This window comes from Pholcus phalangioides, unplaced genomic scaffold (assembly GCF_987345545.1).
Source record: "Pholcus phalangioides strain wild (caught in Gottingen) unplaced genomic scaffold, Ppha-v1.0 ptg000031l_1, whole genome shotgun sequence".
In the NCBI taxonomy this organism is placed as follows: domain Eukaryota; kingdom Metazoa; phylum Arthropoda; class Arachnida; order Araneae; family Pholcidae; genus Pholcus; species Pholcus phalangioides.
In genome coordinates, this window is record NW_028301621.1 from 8,956,355 (window position 1) to 8,980,516 (window position 24,162).

The following is a 24,162-nucleotide window of genomic DNA, read 5'->3' on the forward strand; positions in this document are numbered from 1 at the left end:
AGTCGTCTGCATCAAAAATCGATCGGGAGCCGGGCGTAACGGTCGCCAAACTCCTCACGCCAAATCGGGATTTACATTGGCCAACATGCGCATGCGTCTTGATATAGGTTGAGATCGTCAGTCCGGCGAAAATTTTTCCGTTCTTCTCCTCTATGTATAGACGACGTGAGTAGACAAGAACTCTGTGTTAAAAAAATAAAACCGGCTCCGACGAATTGCCTATCTATTCTGCAAGAAAGGTGTAGGAGGAGCGTTATGTGAGTGATTTCTTGGGCATTTCGTTTATTTGTCTACCTTCAAGGTGCGTTGTTATCGTGTTCTTTCGTGTTTGTAGAACCCATTCGCCTGTTGACTCAGCTGTCAAAAAAATAGACTTTATACGTCTCCTCGTGATCGAATCTCTGAACCAAGACATCCGTCGTCGTTATCATGGATGAATACGATTTCAAAGACGTCGGATTCCCACCTTCCAAGGCTGACAACAACAAAATGACCGACGACAGCCCGAGCGCAAAGGAAGCCGGGGACGGTTTCGATCTTTTGGGTGGTTTCGAACCCACTCCGGCCGCCACGTCGCCCTCCCCTCTGCAGCCATCAGCTGATTCCCTGCTGCATAACGACGACGTCGATGATGATTTGGATTTGCTGTCGGGTTCCACTTCCCCCCGTGCTGTATCGTCGACCAATCGACCGTTAGTCACACCAGCTGTCGATGAAGATAATAGAAAAGCCGGTGGCGATAACGCTAACAACCTGCTATTCGACGATTATCGCGGCGATGATAACAAGAAGCCCGTTGCAGACGATGACTATTCATTGCCAACGGCAGTGAAAAAAGAAGTAGAAGCTGCAAGGCACAGTTTTGCCAACAACGACGACGTCGAACACCAGCAGCAGCCGTCCGTTGTTGTGCTGGCTCCTACCGTATCGATCGAAGATTCGTCGACGACCGGATTTTCCCCAGGAGTTGGGAGTGTCCGTGACTCTCCTGCTCTGTTGCTGAACGACGAGGACGACGACGTAGTAACTACGAGCACCGCTTCAGACGACGGGAAGAAGAAGAAGCAGCAGCAGCAAGAGTGTGAATCTGTTATTACTACAGCGGAGGATTTGCTGCCAAAGCATCCGAAAATAGGTACAAAGGCCGAAGAAGAGGAATCTACTACGGGAATTAGTAAGAAAGAGACGAGTCCTGCGTGCGACGAGCCGATTGCGCATTCGGCCAACACCGACGACGAGAAGGTTGTAAAGCATTCATCAGCGCCCGCCGCCGCCATGGAAGCCGATCCTGCTGGCAAGACTGATGATGGAAGCTGCTGCTGTTTTTTCTCGCCAGGTTTGCTTCCTACATTTTTTTTTACAAATTATATTTTATTCCCCTCCCTTTTATATTCCGTTCCTTAATTAATTCGTCGATAATTAGCTTTTACAGGTGCTGATCGGAACGCGAATTCGCGTTCCGAACCTTTTTTACTCCCGTAGCAGCCATTTTCTTTATTGACGTCAGTTGATTATTATCTCAGTTGTTCGAAGATTGATAGCGCTCCGTGATTATGCAATTGAAAAAAAAAAAAATCAAATTAATTGAATTCTCTCGATTTTTAAGCGTGCATTTCAATTTATTTTCACTATTGAATTAAGAATCGAATTCTCGGTGTTTTGAGAACAAAGAATTTTGAATATTTTAAAATTAATTATTTATTATTGATCAGAGATTTAAATTCGATTGATAAGTGTTGTTGAATCAGAACATTTAATTTTCAGTATCTTTGCGGGGGGCGACCTTGATTTGGGTGGGGGGGGGGAGCTTCCCCCGAATACAGAAGGATCGGGGGTGGGGGGGGGGGTCAGAAATACTTGCTTCATTAGCGATCTTTTTTGAATTAGGGCGGACGAATGCCCTATCATGGGTGGAAATACGGGAATCATCCCCCCCCCCCGTCAAGGGGGAGCATGACTGATCTAAGTGTACTATACGAATTTGCATCATGACCCACAGATTTTCAAGTCTATTTCTGCTTATGGAGGGGGGGGCTATCTTAATCAGGCCCAGAACAGATTTCTTGTAATAAAAAAAAACGTGATTTGAGGTTCCTATCAATTATTTGGCCCCCCCCACCCCAATTCTCATATTTTGGAAGGGGGCATCTCTGAGAAATCCTGTAAGGAGTAGCTTACCTTCTAAAATCAACAGAAATTGATTGATTGAAATGTATACCGAAATACTTTTTTTAAAATTTTTTTACACAATATTTTCAATATTTGGTGTTCCTGGGAGGGGGAGCCCCCCCACATCCTGGAACAGGGCCCATAGGCTAGGATCTTTGACGAGTCCTCAAGCCAACTTTTCACAGTTCCTTCTAGTGAATTTATAGCATGATAAAACAAAAAATTATAGTTGTGCCCTGGCCCCAGGGCTGGATCCCTGTCAGTCCTGCATGGCATGCTTCTCCTTTATACGCCTCTGCATATTTTATCCTATAGCTAAATGGCACCATAAATGTATTTTTTTTTGTGTTTTCTACATTTTTGTTTACAATTCTTCAACTGTTCTGCAGTAGTACTGAATGTTTTGTGACATACATCAGATTTTGCAATATTTTGCTTTGGGGGCATATATATTGACATCTTGTGTATTTGCGTTTATTAAATATACATTAAAAATTATATTTATTTAATTGGTAATTTTTTTTGGGTGCTATTGAAAAGAAAAAAATCTTTCACCCTTTAATTATTTCTAGTGATAATTTGGTATGCCAAACAGAGGCGTCTGAGGTGTTTTAGACCTAGACCTTTGGGTGCTTGATATAACTTTATCTTTATATAGGAGATTTCTGATTTAATTCTGGTGCTGCACAGATCAGTGCTGCAAAATATTGTGGGTGTTTAAGTACCCACTGCATCACCGGCTCAGATACCACTGCTGGTCAAAGAGGGCAATATTACTTGAAGAATGCTGGAACAAGACTGGGGAAGGTGGTAGACAGTATTGATACAATATAAAAACCTTTGGGTGGGTTAGCTAAACGAGGGGGGTTTAAGCATTTAAAAAACAAACATTGGCTAATGAATTATTGACTGTAATAAGCTTATTTCTTCTCATGATTATGTTCTCAGCCTTCTGATGGAAAATGTTTTGGCCTGAAAGCAGAATGTTTTGCATTGTTCTGCAATGAGTCCTCAGCTGACTGGAAATATGCTGTGGTAAAAGTTTCCATGAGAAGTGTTTTCTAGTCTTTACTTAAAATTCTCCCAGATTGATCTGCAATGTGCATCATAGACTTTGGTGTATTTAACTTGAGGGCATCTTGATTGATCTTAGTATGAAAGATTCAACTTTTTTTTTCTTTTTTTATGTTTCTAAGAACTTATAGAAAAACTTTAAAATTTGATATTAGTGTAGAATATTTCCTATTTATTAAATTCATACCTGCAAACCTATTTTATCTGACAGTTTGTTGATTACAGAATAGTTTAGTTAGGCTCATATGTGATGCGGGAAATACATTTCCACAAACATGTACTATATTTTAACATATAAGGAACCTTTGTTTAGTTTTTGGGCATATAATTTGGAAAAAAGTTTTTGTCAAAAAGATATTTTTTATTCACATACCATAGAAACCATTAAATTCCTCATTGTTATTATCTGAAATAGCACAATTGGTAACATCAACTAATTGATCATCATCAGAGTCACTCTCATTGCAAGGGATTGGGTTTTTTGTTAATATCTATAATGCTATCCATGTAGCACTATTAAAAGCTTCCTTTACTTTTAGGACCCGATTTTTGGTAAAAAAGGGTTTTTATAACCGTTAAAATACTTTAATTCTTTAAATTGCAATAAGTTTCACAAAAAGAGCATTTAAATTATCATCCCTGTATCAAATTTTTACTTTAATTTATCTATTTTAATTTAATCTATTTTTGCTTTAATTTTGAAGTCTGAACATTTGAAAGTTCTCTATCTTATACGGGAGACTCAATTTCTTTTTTTAACACATGTTATTTTTCTCCTCCCTCTCAGACTAAACATCGAGCATTTTATCAAAAAGAAATGCTTTGGTCTATTCTTAGTCTCAAAAAACAACCTCACAAGCAACATTTTTTTACCAGGCTGAAGAATCTTAACTAGACCACAATCAAGTATATTTACTTAACAATAAATATTGGTTTTGTGTCATGTTTAGTTTGCCAGGTTTTTTTATTAGAAAATAACAGATTCGCTGTTATATAGGCCTACATATTTTTAGAATTTCAGTTCATAATACAATTTTACAATTTGAGCAATACTTTTAATTCAGGGCTGGACAAATCACAAAAAAATGTAAGCGCCAAAAAAAATTTTAAGGTCTACCGGAAGAAAAAGGTCCAAAATAAAGCTCTTTTTTTTTTTCAAGGCTGAATGTGACCCTCTTTCATGTTGACAAATATGCTGCTATAAATTTCAAACATATTGTGTTGCTCTCATCCTTCAACTTAGTATCTACACAAAGAAAATTTCATGTGCCAATACAAATTTTTTAATTGTGGTAGCGACCTGATGCAGGGATTTGTCCAGCCCTGCTTTATATATATAATTGTTCAGAATTTTTTTTTCATTCTTATGTAATATAGATGTAACCTAAATTTCAGAAGTACAATGTGCATTTCAAGTGATTTTTTGATGTATAGAAATAGGTCCAAATTGTTTCTTTTTGGTGACTTATTGTTGCATTGCGGAATCACATTTTTACAGACTACTTTGCATTGTTTGAATAATTGCATGTAAATTATTCAAATGTTAAATTTAAATAATTTATCACATACAATTATTCAAACAATCAGAAGTGTTATTCGGTTGTAATGTTTATAGTGTGTATCAGGGCTTGACAAATTAGATGCCAGGCTTCTATGGCAATAATTAATAAATTTTTCAATGGTAATAATTTTTTACCTAGAGCTGGGTTCACGCTCACAGCATCTGGGTGTAGCAGAAAACCGGTTTTTGAGTGAACCTACGCTCAGCAAGGTAGATTTGGATGGTCAACAGTGCAACATTGCGTGTCCTTGCTCTCATTGGAGCAAGATTCACTGGGAGTCAGTGCATCAAAGAAATTGGCCTATTCTGTTCGGATGCAGCTTTCTTTTGTGACGTGCATTGCTGTCTAGTGGAATGATCAATACTGGCACTCGATCCACATGGAACAAGCTTCTCGACCATTCAAACCTTGCTATGTTGAAAGTTCTGTATACTCTTCTGCACTGTTTTGAGCTGTTTATCAGTTTTTTCCATGCATGAGAGTAGCACAGTGCTGCTGGCGTGGACTTGGCTTGAGGTCAAAACATTTTTATAACACAATTTTATGTCGCCATGAAACGAAGTTAACCCTTTAACCGGTTAATTTTTATATTAGAAATGTTCACAAAAAAAGTCACATTTTTTTACTGCATACACTATACTTAATATTTTTACACCATTTTTTATTTTATGATTTTGAAACGCAAAAACCCCTAAAGGTTTGCTTTTTGGAAAGTACATTCTTTATGATATGAGGAATATTTGACACATATTACAAAAAATTTCAGACTCTAAAATTTTTAAGTTCACACGTTTCAAAACTGTTCAGAAGTTTTTTTGTGTGGTACAATTTGAAGCATGGCGAAAGGCAGTGTCTCCTACGTCACAATCAGGGCAGAAATAGTGTTTCTTTTCATATTCTATTTTCATCTTCATTTCTTTTCGAACAGCAAACTGCACATTGTCTTGCATGTCTCAGTTTCTTATCTGTGGGAGCAATGATTTCTACACAAAATGTCTTGTCAGTCTCAGGATTAGGCTCAGAACCTGGTCGTCCACACCTGAAATTGATTCCCGAATGATATTTTTCAATAATGTTGTCAATGAAATTGAAATCAAGTGTAAACTCTAGTTGTGTGTTTTTCCCTCCTTTCTTACAGTAGACGACATACGAGTTCTATATAGCGATGTCGAAAAAGTGGGGGGGGGGGAAAACTCTCTGCAATATTTTTTCCCCCCTTTTGATAATTTCAAAATGTTTCAAATTTTGATCAATGCAGTCTACTCCCATTGTATTATTGTAGTTCATAGCGATTTTTGGTTTCTCTTTTGTTTTAGAGCGGACTTGAATTTTCCATTTCAGTATTATGAATTGTGGAAATTAATGAAACATTTTTTTTTTATCCATCCACTTCATCACAGTAACCTTTCCTTTCCGAAAAGCTATAATTTCCTTATTTTTTTCCCTGCATTTCCCTTGGGATTTCTCTTCTCTTGAGGACTAGTGTGCCGTATGTATCTGTTGGGCATGAAACCAATTTGTCTGCTAATTCCAGAGAAGAATAATAATTGTCTATTGTAAGACCGTATTCTTTATGAAGCAATGGCTCCAGCATTGTCAAGACAACTTGTGATGAAATGTAGAGTTGAGAATACGTAGGTTTCATAATTGTCTTTACCTGTGTATATTATTGGCCACACAACCAAATTTACACAACATAAAACATTTTACTCCAAATCTCTCTTTTAAGGGGAACAAATTGTTTCCATCCTAGTCGCCCTTTGAATAGCATAAAGCTCTTATCTATTACATCTCACTGTGGTGTCACTGTTTCGTTAAATTTCTTATTGAGATGTTTCAGAACTGGCCAAAATTTTACTAATTTAGGGCATTTGTGATTTTGTGGGTTAAATGCTGCATTATCAGAAAAATGCAAGTATCGTTGCAAAAGAAGGAATCAATGATGAGACATTATTTGAGCGAAAAAAAAGGTGTACAAGTTGAATTTGCTCCAATAATGATCAATTCCAGGTTTTTTTTTACAATTCCTTGAAGTATATTTAGAGCGAAAAACACATGCAGCTCTTCAAAAGTTGTTTCTTCCCAAAATTTGCTCTTTGAGAATTTTCTTGTGACATGACATCCGATTCAATGCACTGTTTGGTATATTTTTTTCTCTTTCACGATTGTATTCATGGGAGCAGAATCTATGAATGTTTCGTGAAATAGAAGAACGTTAGAATTTTCATCAAGTGTTGCACATGCAAAGAAGGAATATCTGTAAATTTGAAATGAGGACACGGAGGAGGTGGATTTTTCGCATTTACCTTGGTAAAAGTTCTGGCAGATTTCAATTTTTCATCATGGCTGAGCTCTACACGAGTCATCAGAGAATAATCCATATCATTGGAAGAAAGTTCTGAATCTATATTAGAATCATCTAACAAGGAAGTATCATCTTCGTTCTCTTCATTCATAATATCCAAAAATATTACAACAGTTTATATAACAATTCACAAGCTCTGCATACACTAGAATAAAAATTCCTGCTCGTGTAGAGAAAAATGCTTTTCATTGAATGGCCTTGCATATGTATATATATTTTGAGAAAAAACCTGGATGAAAAGCATTTCAGTGACATGGACAAGTTGTGCTATCTGTTAAAAAATATTGATACTGAATCTCTTTACAAGAATTAAAAATATGGGTAAAAAACCAAAAAATGAAAGGAAAAAATATTGATGCCTGTATATGTTGTACGCCCAAAACCAGTTAGGGACAAGTTTGGGTAGCCCGGACACTGTACGGGCAAACCGGTTAAAGGGTTAATCTTGTAAAATTTGAAAACGGGACTATTTTGGACCAATTGAAATTTCAGATATGCTTGACATATAATGAAACATTTGGATGGGGGGAGCACCTAAACATCAATTTTGTCAAGTCTTGGTGTAGGCCTATATATTTCTCATTATCAACCCATGATGTTCCGATTACCTAGCAAGATTTTAGTCAGTTTAGTTCATCTGTAGAAGTTAATAGGCACTTTTCTCTTGTTAATTCATTTCCATTAAAATGCATATTTCCTTCTTTTTTTTCCTTCCTCATCCTATCTACCCTTGGCTGCTTTTCAGGAGCATGGTTTAATCCAGAGAAACTACACCCATGTGGTAAGCAAATTTTACCCTGAAGCATTGACGAATTACATTTCAGTTCCCATTCTTTTCAGCTTCTGACTGCTTACTAAGAATTATATTTTTATTTTCCAGGACTCGAAAGATTGAGAACAAAAAATACTAAACTAAGTATAATTCAGACTACATGTTTTTTAGCAATTGTACAAGGCCTTGTACATAAGTTCCATGCCCATGAACTAAATGTTAAATTAGTTTTGTTTTCCTGTATTTTAATTTGTTTAATAGGCATATACGAGTTATGGAGCAATATCGGTTTGATTCGTTAATTGTTAAATTCAATCTTTAGGCTTAAATCCATTGGTTGATCCAGATATGAATTTCTGATTCACGAATGGTTTTTTTGGAATATTCGTTATGGCTTAATTGTAAGGAGGACCACCAACCAGAGATTTTTTAAAAAAAAAACTATATCTGAATTGTACTTTAGATATTTTTGGTTCTGGATTGATTGAGTCCAAGTCAAGTTGAGTGTGTTCATGTTTTACTTTACCTATTTTGAAGGAACAGTGAGTTACATTCATTGCAAAAACGTTCTTGCTTTCTGGAATATATTTGTTCTTTTAGAATATTTTTAGGGTATTTTGTGTGATGCATAATTATGCATTGCACAAATGTGTGAGGTCCCAAAGCAGAATGCTTTACATTGTTTTGCAATGAGCTCTCGTCTGACTGGAAATGTTCTGCGGTAAAAATTCTCATGATAGTGTTTTTTACAAACTAAAATTCTTCCAGATTGTTCTGCGACACATGTCTTAAATTTCTACATATTCTGCTTTAGGGGTAAAAAGAATAAATAAATGAAACTTCTAACTCTCAAAAAACATTGAATGAATCATTAAAAAAGTTTTAATGATTCATTGTCTTCCAGTTGGAAATTGCACATATTGATTTATTCGTAATATTTTTATTCTGCTCAATAAAGCTAGTGTGTGTGTATGTATGAGAGAAAAATACAGTCAAACTCAGATGTTGCACCAAACCCACTTGGCACCAAACATTTTAAATGAACAAATCTTCCATTTCCAGGCCTTGCACGTTAAAACCGTCATTCAATACAATTCCAAATTCGTTTCAGTGCCAGAATTCTGTGAAATAAATGGTGCGTTTAATCGGAGGTTTGATTGTAGTTCAAAAACTGTATTCAGATAGTGATGCATGCTTGGATAGTGGGAATGACAACTTTACAAGTTTTGGTCTATTTTTAATTCTGATTAGCATTTCTGTTAGGACTTGGGTACAAGTTACCCATGGATTTATTATTTTTAGTGTTCAATATATAGCATGGGATTGTGCTGTATTAAATTCCGGTGTATTCATGAATAAATGTTATTCAAAAACAAATTTCAAGTTCAATTTTTTTTTTTTTAAAGAAAAATGTGGTTTTTAGTGGTCAAAGAAATGGGGAAATGGCAGGGAAATGATTGAATATTTGATGAATTGGGGGAAAAATTCTGTGAAGGAAAAAGCAAAACTAAAAACACATTTGGAAGGTCAAGATTTTAATTGTGTGTGTGTGTGTGTGTGTGCGCGCGCGCGCGAGATCTTTTTCTTCAAGAGATTTTTTTCGAGTCAGGGAAATGATCAAACAGATCTTCCTGGGTCTTACCTTCCAGGGAAAAGGTGGTGTTTTGAAAATTCAAATACCCATGACTTTTTTTGAGGATGAAAGAAAAATAAAAGTTTATATTGTTCTTAACCAAAAAATATATGTAATGAGCAATCCTCTCAAAAGTGTATGTCATGAGATTGGCCAAGGATGCATGGAGTCATTTTGAGAATGAAATTAGTCTTATTACAGTCGATGCTCGATATAATGACCTGTCGCAAACGGACAATATATTGAGAGGGCAGTTATATCGAAATTAAAACATGATAGTCGCTCTATGAAAATACTCAGGACTTATCGTACCAGTCATGGTCGCTATAACATTGAGTTATAACAAGTATTGACGGTACTAATTTATATTCAGTACAACTTCCAGCAAGTGTGTCAATATGCATTAAGTTGCTGCTGAAATGTGTTGCAATCAGGCGGGGCCTCCACAAAGCATTTAAAATTTTCAACGGCGCTTTGCGAAAACCTTGGCTTTTTTGCGAAATGTTTTGGCTAATTTATGAAGAGATATTTCCCCAAGCATATGAATTCAGTTTAATCTGGGGAGGGGGCATGGAAAAACCTTTTTAACAATTTTTTTGGGATAGACTTATAAACTGTGGATCTTGGTGTAATTGAATGATGAGAAGAACATTACTTGTCTGAAATTCTCAATTTGATAGAATCAAGTTCTAAGTTTTCTTTTCTGAACTGTTATGCCACTGATTCAAATTTAAAAACATGCCTGAAACCAATGAAGGAAGGCTGGTATGGTATTGCTCTTACACTCAGTATATCTAGAGATGTTTAGATCTACTTTTATCAAATGGATTTATAGAAAAAAGAAGAAACAGAGCGTTTAACTCAAAGATATCGAGTGACAAACAGAAAGCGCGTTGAGGACCAGGTACTGTTCTTCTCACCGATTCAATTGATGTATGTGATAACTAGAGCCCGGAAGTTAAGGCACTAAAAATTGTCAAAATAGGCAGGAAAAAAGTCATTAAAAATATCTAATATAGGCATTAAAAAAAGCATTTATAATTTTTGGAAGGAAGAAAAAATAACTAACCCCAAACACAAAGGTATTAAGGACCCAAAAACTAGCTGAAAGAATCGGTTGCACTTAATCCATCTATTGTTCTAATTATAGTTTATAATAACAGGATTATCAAAGTCCAGAATAAAATGTTTCTAGACCCTCAGGATTAAGCCAGTTCCAGGGCCACCATTTCCTCTATTGACTCCATGTCTGGTAATGATTTGTGGGGCTCCCTCGATTTGCGAATAATTCTCGTTTATTTGTCGTATTATTTGGAATAATCATTATCATTTCTGTAGTTGAAAGATGGCTATCTTGTTCTATTTTTGTAAAAATAATAGTTTTTTTCATATTACCACGTACGCTGGACTCCTTCAAGCGTGGGGGGCTCAGTGTGGCCACATCTGTCACACACCCCCTGAGGGCGACTCTGGTAAATTTAACACCATGGGTCTCAGAGCCATCTGCTACTACCCCACCTTGTGTGAACCATGACGTCCTCTTGGGACAATCATCGGTCCGCTATACACATACAACGCAGTCCAATTCCTGAGCGAGACACATTATGTGAAGCCTGTGGGGAAACAAATTTTTGAAACCAAACAAAACAAAAATTTCTGATTTTCCTCTACTTTTCCAACACGGACTGCATTCATCTTGAACAAAATCATTCACATCTAACAAAATCTGGTCAAAGCAAAGTTAATGCATAGCAATATCGATTTCAGATCACTTATTCACATTTAAATGGGGCTGGAAGGTGTGGGGTTCGGGGACTTTTTGATGATAATAATTACTTTCTGAGTGTTGGAAAGTTTAAAAAAAATCAATTCTTTCAAAGTTCTTAATGCCCAAAATATCCAAGTTTTGCAGATTATGGCCTCTGAAATTCACTAACAAACTTTAAAACTTTGTTAAAATAGGCACATTTATGGCACAAAAATTTCAAAAAAGTTTGCAAATAGGTAAAAAAAGGCATTTATGGCATTTTCCGTAATTTCCGGGCTCTGATGATAACCATTCCACAGCAAAATTAATAATTGTATTTTTATTTTTATTCTTTCTACGGTTTCTTCAGTCTGACTCAATAAATGTTTTATTAATGAACAATTTTTTCTTTCATGATTAATGAGCTGGTATGATTAATGTATTTTTGCAAAAATATTTTTTTTCCTTTTGAGAAATGAATGTTAAAAAATTTTTTCTGTTATGAAATTTCTTTAGTTGCTGAGTTGATGTATTGGAGGGATGTGAAGAAGAGTGGGATAGTGTTCGGATCGGTGCTAGTTCTGCTATTATCTCTAAAATATTTCTCATGTATAAGTGTTGCAGCATATCTTACCGTTGCAGTTTTGGCCGTCACCATGTCTTTTAGGATCTACAAGAGTGTTCTCCAAGCTGTTCAGAAATCAAACGAAGGCCATCCATTCAAGTAAGTCATTGCAAAAGCTCAATCTGTTTGGCAGAATGTATATATTTTTTTATAGTTTTAAATAACTTTTATATGCACTTAACTTGTATTGTTAGTCACTTTTTGATTTTGCTGTATTTGCTATCTTGAAAGTTGTGTTGTTGAAGTGTGTCTCTATAACAATAAATACATTTGATTTTAGTCACATACTGTTTGCACAATCTTGAGGATTCTTATGGATGATGTAGTGGGGGGGGGGGGCTATAAAGCACAAGCGGTATAGTACATATGTGAAGGGTCAGAGAAAAATTGTTTCAGTCTAAAAAAATCAAAATGAATATTTTTGCAGTTTTTTTATAGCTTGGAACAGTCTCTTTCAACTACATAAAACACCAGAAGCACAAATTCTGTCAGTCTGCTCTAATAAAAGATATGGCATAGGAGGAAGAAATGGTTTTAGTCACAGTGGGTAGATGGAAAAATGATTGGAGTTCACCACAGGGTTTAAGCTACGGTCACATTTTTTGCAAAAGAAAAAGTAGCCACTTTTGCAAAAATGCATACAGGAGGTGCGAAGTAGACATCCAGCCATCAATCGTTACATTATTGTAGCGTTTTGCTAAAGCTTTCCTCCATTTTCGCTTTTTTGCAAAAGGAATTTTTTATCCAGCTTAAACCCTGGTCCACCACATGTGCAGAAAGTGATACTAGATTTCTAAAGAAAAACTTTCTTTCCCGTCTAATGAAATTTATTTTTTATGGACTGAAACCATTTCCCCCAATCCTTCATATACTTAACACCAGGGCTTTATAAAACCCAGATGCCAGGTTCCCGTGGCGACTAAAAATTGATATTGGTGCCTAAAATTTTCTTTGTACAATTACTAGCTCAGGCAAAAGAAATATGCTTGGCTCCTAAAATATTTGTATAGGGCCTAGATTTATTTTTTATCGATTTGTCAAGTCCTGCTTATCACTGCAGTTATATCCCTTTGTACTAGGCTGGGATTACACCATAGAATTTTAATAAAGTATCTTTTACAAAACTTGAAAAACCCAACAAACTTGTCAATTGAAATCTTATTGGTTAAATTTTTCAAGTTTTATAAATGAACTTTTGTACAACTTTTATAGTGTAAAATAATTTCTACATTAGACCCCTCGTATATTGCAATGACTTTATCCAGTTGTTAGATTTAGCTATTTAACATCAGTTTGGTAAAACTGATACCTAAGTTTTATTCAATTTGGCTAACAAGTTGTTAAAATAACACTTGTAATCAAGGTTATTTCTAAGGTGAACGTTGTTCATTCACAATGTGTTCATAGCTACAATTAATTTTAAAAACTAGTTATATAACAGCAAGCTGGTTGTTAAATTATTTAAATCCCACCACTGATTTACAATGAAATGGTTGTAGTCTAAGCAGTGATGAGATTTAAATAATTTGTAAACCAGCTCATTGTGAACTGGTTTTTAAATTGGTTGTAGTTGTGAATGCATCGGACAGCTGCCAAGATATGTGATATTTCTTTTACAACCTTTTGTCGATCATATCTGTCAAAAATGTCTCCAAAAACTTGTCAAAACCCCCAAGAATGTTTTTGTATTGTTCTGCACCAAGCTCTGACCAGAACATTGTACTGAGAGTAACAGATGATTATATCATCTCTGTTACTCTGTTATCTGTTACTCTATTTATTAATATCACAATGAATTAGTGGTGTGTGGCCACTTATATTTCATTTGATTTCACCTATTGTAAATCTGTTAAGTGAATTGCCGTGGTTATTTCTAATATTGTAATCACTTGAGCTGTCTGGAAAGTGACGTTGTATCCCTAACAACCATGTCCAAGAAATATCTTCATGCAGATACAGTGAATTCTATGTTTACTGTGTGGATTCCCATATATACACTGATTTCATACACCTTAAGTTATATATTATTAAGGTTGTTAATGTATATTTCACATTGTAAAAAAAAAGAAAGAAAAGGGAATCGTCTGAGTATTTTATGGGAGAATGCGCGACATTCGGTGTGTTGCAAATTCATAGCCAAAATTAAAAAAAAAAAAACTTATAGAATTGGCTCGTGATATTTTTTCTATTCAAACCACTGGTGGAAAACAGACCCAAGATTTGGATGATACATGAGTAGTGGATATTTCTGTATTTTCTAATTACATTGAAATTATAGACATATTGAGAATTGAAATGTCTCTGCCTAACAAAATGTGTATAATAAACTGTTTCCGTATGACCGATCGCTGGTTTTGAAATGATTGCATAAATTTTTTATTTGTTGTTTGGCTTTTTTTCCCTTTTTTGATTCTTAATTTTGATCATGAAGTTTAATTCTTAAATTATCAGAGAATACTTGGATATCAACATCGATCTTTCCCATGAAAAATTGAAAGATGCCTCTGGAATGATGATACACCATGTCAACAGCTTGACTAACAAAATGCGTAGCTTGATCCTTGTTGAAGACTTGTTCGACACTTTCAAGGTGGGTTTTTGTTGTATTTAATTTTGTTAAATATCAAAATACTGATAATGGTTGAATAATTATGTCCATTTTTTACGATCTTTAATAATTCATTATGGAAACATTGTGCCGTGAAAGAGAATTTATGTCTAATCATATGAGCTGTATTGTTGAAAAGTTAGTAGCACTTTTCCTTATAAAAAAAGCCTGTTTCTTGCATAGTTAATTTTTAGCCTTGCTGTTAATTTGAGATAGGCATAATCGATTTTTCGCTGCTCTAGGGCATAGTTTCCCAAACTTTTTATTCCATTGTCCCCTTCATCAGGAATTTTTCGTTCTCTCCTCTGCCCTAGCTTAAGTGAACCCATAACATCCTATGCTAAATCTGTAGTTTCTATTGTCCCCATGGACCTTTCCATCACCCACCTGGGGGTGATATTGTCCACTTTGAAAAACACTACTCTAGGTGCAAGAGGGGGAATCTCTAGGAAAACAGAGTAAACGAACATCCTGGATAGAATTTACAGATATGCAAACAGATTAACAATCAGATAGGGGATTGGAAAAGAATCTCTGTATGGAAGTAAGAATTCCCCCATAAACTTTCATATGTATTTAATTGGCTTCCAAGTTTTCTGATTAAGGCTGCTCATCCATCAGAAGCTACTTAGTGATAATAAGTCAGATATATGCATAAGACAGCTATAGTAGTCTTACGCATACACACAATTTGTTATTGTTCATAGTACCTATGAACAATAACAAATTGTGTGTATAATCTGTCTTGTGTTGGCAAAATATCTAATGTGCATGCAAACAAACTTCATAAAGAAGTTCCTGGTTATACTGTCTCTCTTTTATTACATGCATTTGGATATTTTGTGCATTTGATTAGAAGCACTGTTGAAAATTTAATGGAATCTAGATGAAGTAGTCGGGGGTTATATTAGGGGTTCTTAACCTATGGGTTGCATTCCAAACTTGATTTGCAAAGGCTTCAGAGGTAGTTCGTACAAATCCACTTGTAGTTCTGTGTTCTGTTACGAATACACTTATTGCACTACTAGTTTCCCTAATTTTGGAAAACAAACAAGCCCATGGGTCACAAAGCTGATCTTGCTTTTGTGTTGTGGCTGAAAAAAGTCAAGAACCCGTGGGTTATATTATGTGTTTAGTACTTAAATATATTTTTCTTAATCTCACAAAATGTGTGATGTAATGATGGGTTATTATAGTTACACTGTTGCCTTTTTATGCCTGAGATTTGTCTAAGGTGTATTACAATTTAAAATGTGTGTAGTTTTTTTTCTCTTTTCATTGATTTAAAAAATTCTGTGATGCTGATAAATTTTATGAAACTTGTTTAGCTCCTCCTCTTTGCTTGGTGCATGACCTATGTTGGAGCATGGCTTAATGGGATGACTGTCATCATCCTTGGTAAGTATGAACTTCTATGCTTAATAAGAAATATTTTGTTTGCGAAAAGTTCCGAAATTTATAGCGATATCTGTGAATATTGTTTGATACTGGGAACATTAAAATGAATTTCTTTATCTAATGTAGATTACTTTCTATGTTACAAACTTTTTTTAGAGGTATTTTTTAATCTTTTGCTTCAGATTAACCTAATCAAGTACATTTTTTTTTAGCATTTGTCTCAGCATTCACGCTGCCAAAAGTCTATGAGACCAATAAGGTAAGTTTTTATGCTTATTATGGTATTAAAACAAATTTTCTTTTTTTCCCTTGTGCAGGTTTTGCTTATACAAGTTAGTTATCAAAATAATGATTTCTTACTGGTATAGATTGGTTGTTTAGCTAGCATTTTCATCATACCTACCACAAAGATTTATTTAGAAAGGTTCTATGAAATAAATAACCATTGATTCAATGGGGCTAGGCTGTCAGAGGCATCATTAATTGATGTGATCGTTACACTGGAGGTACAATACTCACCTACACTTTCTAAAAAGCAGTTAAGATATCAGTTGAGCTTTAAGCCTAGTTCAGACCGTAAACAATGTTGCTGAATTATTCTGTAAACATTGTTATGTATCCAGACTGCAGGCGTCATTCAAGCGAACTTTGCTATACAAGCTAGTGCCAGATGATTCGTGTGATAATAAATTTTAGTTTCCATCACTTACATTTATTTCAAAAGCAAAATCATTGCTTTTGGATTTTTTTAGTAAATTTTTAATTTGTGGAAAAAATTGCATAAATTGAAGTGTACAGGCCGTACATAATTAAAAGAGCCTATTTTAAAGTAGCCTACAGGCGAAGATGTGAAATTTTGTGGAGGACTTCATGAAGTGATGGGAATTTGTTTCAGTGGAGAAAAAATTAATTGCCCATGCCGCCACCAGATGGCGTTTCACTTTGAATACCTGTTGTAAACATGTAAATTTGTAATGTCATGCAGCAGCTGTTATAAAACCTAGAAACACTCGCAGGGATCTTGTTTCTCAATGTGTTTGCTGCTGACAATGACAATAATTTTGACATCACTCTTTCTTGGTCAAATTTTTTTACCAAAACGGCAATTGCGCAGTAACTGCTGTACGGAAATATCATACTTGGAAGGGTATTCGAAAAGGTCCAATGTGAATGTTAAAAACCTTCGGAGTATGATAAAGAAATTTAAAACCACAGGATCGTTGGCTGTTCGTCCTGGAAGAAACCGTTTCTATAGATGCGGTACAGGAGGTTTTGCTTCAGGTGGAAGAGGGCAGCTTCAAATTCTCGTGGTAGCTTCTAGATAAATCTAGTGTTAGGCATGTAGCACAGGCGTTGGATAAGCCATGCTCAACTGTCCATAAGATCATGAGGAATATCCTCTGGTATTTATCCGTATAACCTTTCACTTATGCAGCTGTTGCTTCCACATGATTATGATGCTCGACTCCTGTTCTCACTGCAGTTTCTAGCTCACATTGAGGTAGATTTCAAAATGGTCTTGGAATATCCTGGGGACAGACAAAACACATTTTTACTTGGATGGTGCAGTCCATACTCAAAACTGCTGAATTTGGGAACCAGAAAATCTGCATGTTATCTTAGAGGTTCCATTGCATTCACCAAAAGTGACAGTGTGGTGTGGATTTACTGCATCATTTATTCTTGGTCCCTACTTCTACAAGGAGTTACATTCTACAGGTCCAGTGACATGTTTGATCATCAGGAAGCGATATGCATTGCTGTTACAGAACAAAATTGTTCCAGCTCTACAAGCATGTCACTGCCTTGCAGACACAATCTTTATGCAAGACTGACTCTGTTGAATGTTAAATTTGCTATGCTGTTGACAGAACCATGTTTCTGAATTCCTTGTTTCTGCTCTGGACAAATATTGTTGCAAATGTTTTACATTTTGACAGGAAATGAACATGGCTATTTATTATGCGTAACATCTTTAAAACAGTTCTGCAACAAGCCAGCAACAAATTTGAGTTGCAAAAAATTCATAAACATCGCTCAGTAACATTGTTTATGGTCGGGACGAGGCTTTAGAATGATCAGATTGTTCTAGTTTTAACAAACTCCATTGAATTTTTTTTGCTTGTAATTACAAGTTTTTTCCCACCAAATCATTTGATTTTCTTACATTTATTGTTAATTTTTATGTATGCATGTATGTAGTGAGCTGCTTTTTTTCTTGTTTCCCTACTGTTCACCCTAATGAGTGAAACTCTTCATTCCAATGTATAATGAAAAGTTATATATGACTAAATGTATGTTTGACAAATGAAATTTTTTTGTTCTCCATGACAGACTCAGATTGATGCTTATGCTGAAGTCATACGCACAAAAGGAAAAGAAGTGATGGAGATGTAAGTAAAAAATAAATTTTAATTTTTGAACAAAAATACTGAAACACAAATAGTAATTACTGTTTCAGATGAAACATATTCAACACAAGTCTTGTCTCATGTATTGTTCATGATTTTTTACCCATAAACTGCTTCCATCATCAATAGATAATGAGTTCTGTATGCTTTTGAATCATTTGATAATTCACGATAAACAAAAATACAAAAATATAACATGAAAAAAAGTACTTTCCTTTGATGTGATTCCAGTGGTGTAGATGGTAGCATGCATGCCCGGAATGCATGACAGCCTAGGTTCGAGTCCCGGCAGAGACCAGGTGACTTTTCTTCCCAAGTTCGCCTTGGCATAAAAATCTAGAAACTATCTGCTTCCTTGAAATCCTGTTTTCCCTTTTATTTGTGTGACATTATCTTTGGTGCAAATGTAATCTATCCTGCGATAAAATACAGATTTTTCTATCTGGGAATCTGCACCCGTGTCTTTGACAATCACTTGCAAATAACTTGTTATGGCTGGATTGTTCGTATATCAGACCTTTACTGCATATGATTTATAAAAATGAATCGTATGCAGAATGAATTTATATACCAAGGGATTTTTTTTAACAATATGGTAAAATTCTAATAGAGATTCAAAATATCAGTTCTGGACTTCTTTCATTGCACCATGAAGCTCAATCATGAGCTAATTTTTGATGGACCAAAAAAATTTATCTGTAATAGTGTTTACCTGCCATCCATTAAACAATTTTTCTTGATTTCGGGAATGAAAACGTGGATCCAGTTTCTTGAATCCTTCATCAAAACACTATTGCACAAAACCAATATTGCTATTATTATTATTATTATTATTTTTTATACGAGTATGTAATCAGAATAAAACGAAATTATACTATAGTTTAACGTGTATAAAGAACCTTCTGTATTTCGAACCTGAAACTTGGAAAACGTTTTCATCAAAGATATTTTTATTCATCATAGAAACCATTAAATATTAATTAACAACCTTTAAAACCATCTGATACACAGTCAGCTACATGAACTAGTTCATTAATCGTAAATTGCATTGGATTGAGTAATTTGTTAAAGCCTTTACGTACAGGCTTCTGGCAACAAACTCAGATGATCTGTATTTGAATTATCAGCAAAATATAAACGAACTTAACGTAAGATTAATTGTTGTAAAAAGTTCATAATATACAGTCGATGATAGATAACAATCCCCTTTGGATTTGTCAAAATCGTATGTTATATTGGGAAAGTCCTTATATCTAAAGTAAAGCGTAGACGATAGTCGTTCTATGAAAACATTTGGGGCTTAATCTATACCGGTAATGTAATGGTTGCCATAATGTGGGGGTTGCTGTAATGAGCGTTGACTGTGTAATTTATTTAGCTGTGCACAATCTTCTTTGGTTTTTAAACTTCTAACCTATGACTCGATCCTTTCTCACTCATGTAATCTCATCCAGTATCACTGAGTCCTGTAATACCGGTTCCCTTTTCACACATTAAAAATAAAGAAAGAGAAAAATATTTATTTCGCCTTCACCCTCTATTTTTCATCTGCCCCGTATTTACACAGATTGTATAAAATTCTCCCCATGTGCATGATTCTTCATTGTAGAAAGGTTACGTGGGAGAGAAAAATCATTAAATGAGAGCATAGGAAGATGGGAGAAAAAACAACTTCCGTTCATGGGAGGGGGGGGGTGTTACGATGAAGCCTGGCAATGATGAAAAAGAGGTAAAGGAAATGAGGGTGAGATTGAATGAATACAATCAAACTTTGTTCTCAAGGTTCTGTTGAAATTTTTAATCAATAGGCATGACAAAAAATAATTTTTGACATTCTATGTTTGTATTAGTCTGAAATTTAATACAGTGTAAATTTATGCAAATATAATACACTGAATTGATAATCAAGTTCTTTTAAAACGTTTTTTTTCACAATTTTAGAAACGTAAAATTAGCATTCAATAATTTTTTAAAACTACCTTTGTGTTAATTTTATTCAAGATTTTTTGCTTAACTTCTAGAACTGACTACTACTTGTGACTTATGATAAATGGACAAGCATCTAAGGACTCACAGCACATCCAGTGTAGTAGCTCGACACGAAAAAGCAAAGATGGACAAGATCAATTTTAAACAATCGCAACATTTAATGATGGAAAACACAACATTAAATATGATATTCACACAAATAAAAACCACAGACAATGCACGACATGACACTCAACCACCAACTACATACAACATGAAAATACATGAATAACTTTTTTTCCTCCCTCTTGGAGAGACAGTCTACCCCACAGCAACATCTATGACCTTAAATCATTACAACAGCTTTTGAAAACAAGACAGCAAAGAATGTGCAATTCACTTCCCTACTCCTCTTAAGGGGTGCGTATTCCTTAGCGCTCAGATCATGCAATGAAAGCATTCGTAATTGGTTGTTCAGTAATTTGTACGGTGTTGTGGTTGTAGAGTTATATTTAGCGCTAGCACGATTCTTCGGCTGTTTTAACTGGACCCACAAGGAAAGAAAGGAACACAAAGGAAGTTTGTGTACCCACAAACAGATTAAAACTGCTGCTGGGGTCATAAGTTGCAAGATCGGCACACTGATGTACATGTGCCTTTACACACATTCAAGGGCAATGAAACCTCTTCCCCTCTGTTGTGTAGCGCAGGTATGCAATCCACCCAACCCTTACCTTCCCTGAATTTTTCTACAAAGCATATTTTTCTATTCAGGTTGAAAAATCCTTTCACTTTAAGTGCTCTTCCATTTTTAAAAGATTTATTACATCGCTTCAGACACATTATATCGCTGTAGAAAATGACGGGACCAAGAATTCTTTTAACAGTTTCATGTTAGCGAGGTTCAACTGTATTTGCCAATTGCGTTTGGACAAGATATTTCGCTTGCGATCGCAAAGCAGTTAATATCTATAATACTATCCATGTACAAAAAAAGCCAGCTCCGTTTTTTTGGGATCTGATTTTTGTGGAAAAAGGAGTTTGTGTGTTATACATGTCAAAATACAGTGAGTAATTCCGCTGTATTGCTAATTTCAAAATTTAAGAAACAAAACTTGAACATGCACGATAATTATAATTAAAATTCTCATATTACGATTAGTTTTTCTTAAAAAATGCTTATCCAAATAGTCAAATTTTTGGGATATCTTAATGAGATCATAGAAGAAAGATTTATGAAGTAATAAAAAAAGTTACTTTTTCCTCCTGATAGTCGAAAACTTACTTTTTATTGAATTTAAAAATTTTCCATATAGCATATACAGTAAAACCTTTGTCATCACCTTAAGGTATCGAAAAATTATGACGGCTTAAGCAGAGTTCTGTCAGTTTCAATGTGCAATGTTATGAAAATTGTATAAATTTAAAGTAATATGACATTTATTAAAGTATGAATCAAAATAACAATATCAATAAAATTTATAGATCACGAAAGAAAAAATAATAGCAATTTTTTAAAATCTTTTTTATCTCTTATTACTTAAATTATTGTGGTGAAATGTACTGTACACTTTGATTTATACTAGTAATTTTTAATTTAGACTAACAGAGCAACTGTGTGAATAAGTAGCTTTTCTTCATAACAGCACTCTCTATTGCACATAAATTTTACATATACATGAAATTTAATTTTAGTGTTTGTAGTTGCATCATGAACTACTAATGAAGAATTCAAAGTAATCTCAAACGCTTTTGACTTAGTGGAGGGGCCCTGGGCAGGGTAAAGTAAACAGAAGACCTCAACTTGGGAAAGAATGTCTAATTTTTTTCAACAAAGATATTTTGTTTAAATTTCAAGCCTTAAATTAGTAGAGTCCATGCTTTCTGTGATTATTTATTATCCGTGCCCGTTACACTTTGACTCAGATTTTGATTAATTTGATTTACATAAATTTTGATTTCCTTGCACTATATGTAATCTTTGACATATCAATAAATTTTGGTTTTGCCGGAGATGCCCCCCCCCCCCCAGGGGGGGGGGCGAAGTGCTTACGTTGCTGCTTGTGATAGAGCTTTGGGTGTCTTGTGGTGTGTCCAGTTTCTCCAATGGAGCCCAGGCAGAAATGAGATTAGCTTGAACAGTCCCCAACGTTCCAAAATCTTTAGTCGGCAAATGAACTTCCCCAGCGTAACTTTCGTTACTTAAAATTGTTACGTTTGGGTATATAGGATTTTATGGTGATTTTTAAGCATATGGCAATGCTGTTAACACAAGCACTTTTTTTAATGGGAGCCATAAAAATAGTCTGTTCCTCTTTCTCAAACTTTTTCATAGTGACTTAACCGAAATTAGCGACGAGTGAACGAGGGTTTAATAACATTGTGGTCTGTGAGAGCTTGAAGGGTCTGAAGGAAAATCACGACTTAACGAGGTTTTACTGTATATGCAAGTTTCAATGGAATACATCTACCAGAACAGGTGTTACATTGATCTGAGTAGTTTCAGTATACTCGCACTACTCTGACCTATGTAATGCCCATTCTGGCGAACGTATTCCATTGGAACTTGGTGGCGGATATATGCTCTATGGTCCATGGGGAGAAAGAGAAATTCAATTAAAACACCATTTCTTCACTTGGCAGTCCAAAATTGAACTTTTTAGTTTCATAAATCTCTCCTCCCATAGTTTCATTGATATCCTAAAAATTTGTTTATATTTGGATAAGCAGTTTTTAACAAAAACCACTTAGTACACACATGCACGCGGGAACTTTAATTATAATCACCCTGTATTTGTTTTTTGTGAACTAAAAACCATTTTGTTTAATACTGGATGTTTAGGTGCATAGATGATTGAAAATGTTTTTTCCCGATATTTCTAGGGTGAATTCGAAAATTCCTCTCGGAAAGAAGAAGAAAGAAGAGTAAAAAACTTTCCTCCATTCCTTTTTTCTGGAATAATCTTTCAAAATATTTTGAATGCAAAGTATAAAAAAAAAGAGAAAAAGTTGGATGTGAAGCTGTTGTGTTCTGCAAAAAAAAAAAAAACTATACTGTGCTTTTTCAAGCATCATAATTCGGCCACTTTCTTAGATGTAGGTTTGTGAATATTAGATTTAAAAAGAAAAAAAAATAATTTAAATTTTAATTCGGCACCTTATTTTAGATTTAATTCTACTACTTTCCTCCCCCCAAGTCTATTTCCCTTTACCCCCTTCCCCTTATTCAAATGGAATTCAAGAAGTTTTTATACTGCAAAAATGCTTTTTAAATTGCTTCACGGCATGAATGTAAATGTTTATTACGAAAGTGCAGGTTGCATTTATCTTAGGAGTTTTATTTTCTGTGTATGTGATATGTATTAACCACCAACATTGGCAAAGTTCTCATGATATATATATATATAAAAATTATTATATACATTACGTTTTTTCTTTTTTTTCACAAGTGCTGTTTAAATGAAAAAAAAGTTACTTTCGAGCCTTTCCAGTGATGTTCTAGCATTTTTGGATGTTTTTGAATTTGTTAATGTTATCGACATTAAGTGTTGGGCATGTTTACATGTGCATTGTAGTCTTTCTGGAAATTAAATAAAAGTTGGCTTGTTGTGTTCCTCTGTAAATGAGGTTCTCCAAAAAACGTTTTATTTCTTGCGTGCATCTGGGAGCCAATGTGACTCAGAAAAATAACAAATGTTTTTCGGTATTAGATATTTCTTTCAGTAAAGCATTTTTAAGAGCACTCAAAAAAGTCCTATAGTTTTAGAATTGAACTAACTGTAAAAGTATTTTGATAATGAAATGAGGTATTGAACTTGAACGTCATTCGG

The 24,162-nt window shown here is 34.8% G+C and overlaps 1 protein-coding gene across 2 annotated transcripts; it reads left to right on the plus strand.

The window, feature by feature from the left end:
* Positions 1-23,955, plus strand: LOC149067104 (uncharacterized). Of its 2 annotated transcripts, XM_089253012.1 has the most exons (8): positions 1-1,336; positions 7,916-7,951; positions 11,839-12,046; positions 14,399-14,537; positions 15,884-15,953; positions 16,166-16,212; positions 18,288-18,346; positions 23,216-23,955. In XM_089253012.1, exons 1-8 carry the CDS (start codon positions 430-432, stop codon positions 23,259-23,261), a joined length of 1,512 nt encoding a protein of 503 aa, XP_089109138.1. In that variant the 5' UTR covers positions 1-429; the 3' UTR covers positions 23,262-23,955. The 2 variants fall into 2 exon arrangements, with proteins under 2 accessions (XP_089109138.1, XP_089109139.1); XM_089253013.1 differs by lacking the exon at positions 7,916-7,951 and having other exon boundaries at positions 14-1,336.
* Positions 23,956-24,162: the final 207 nt, after the last annotated feature.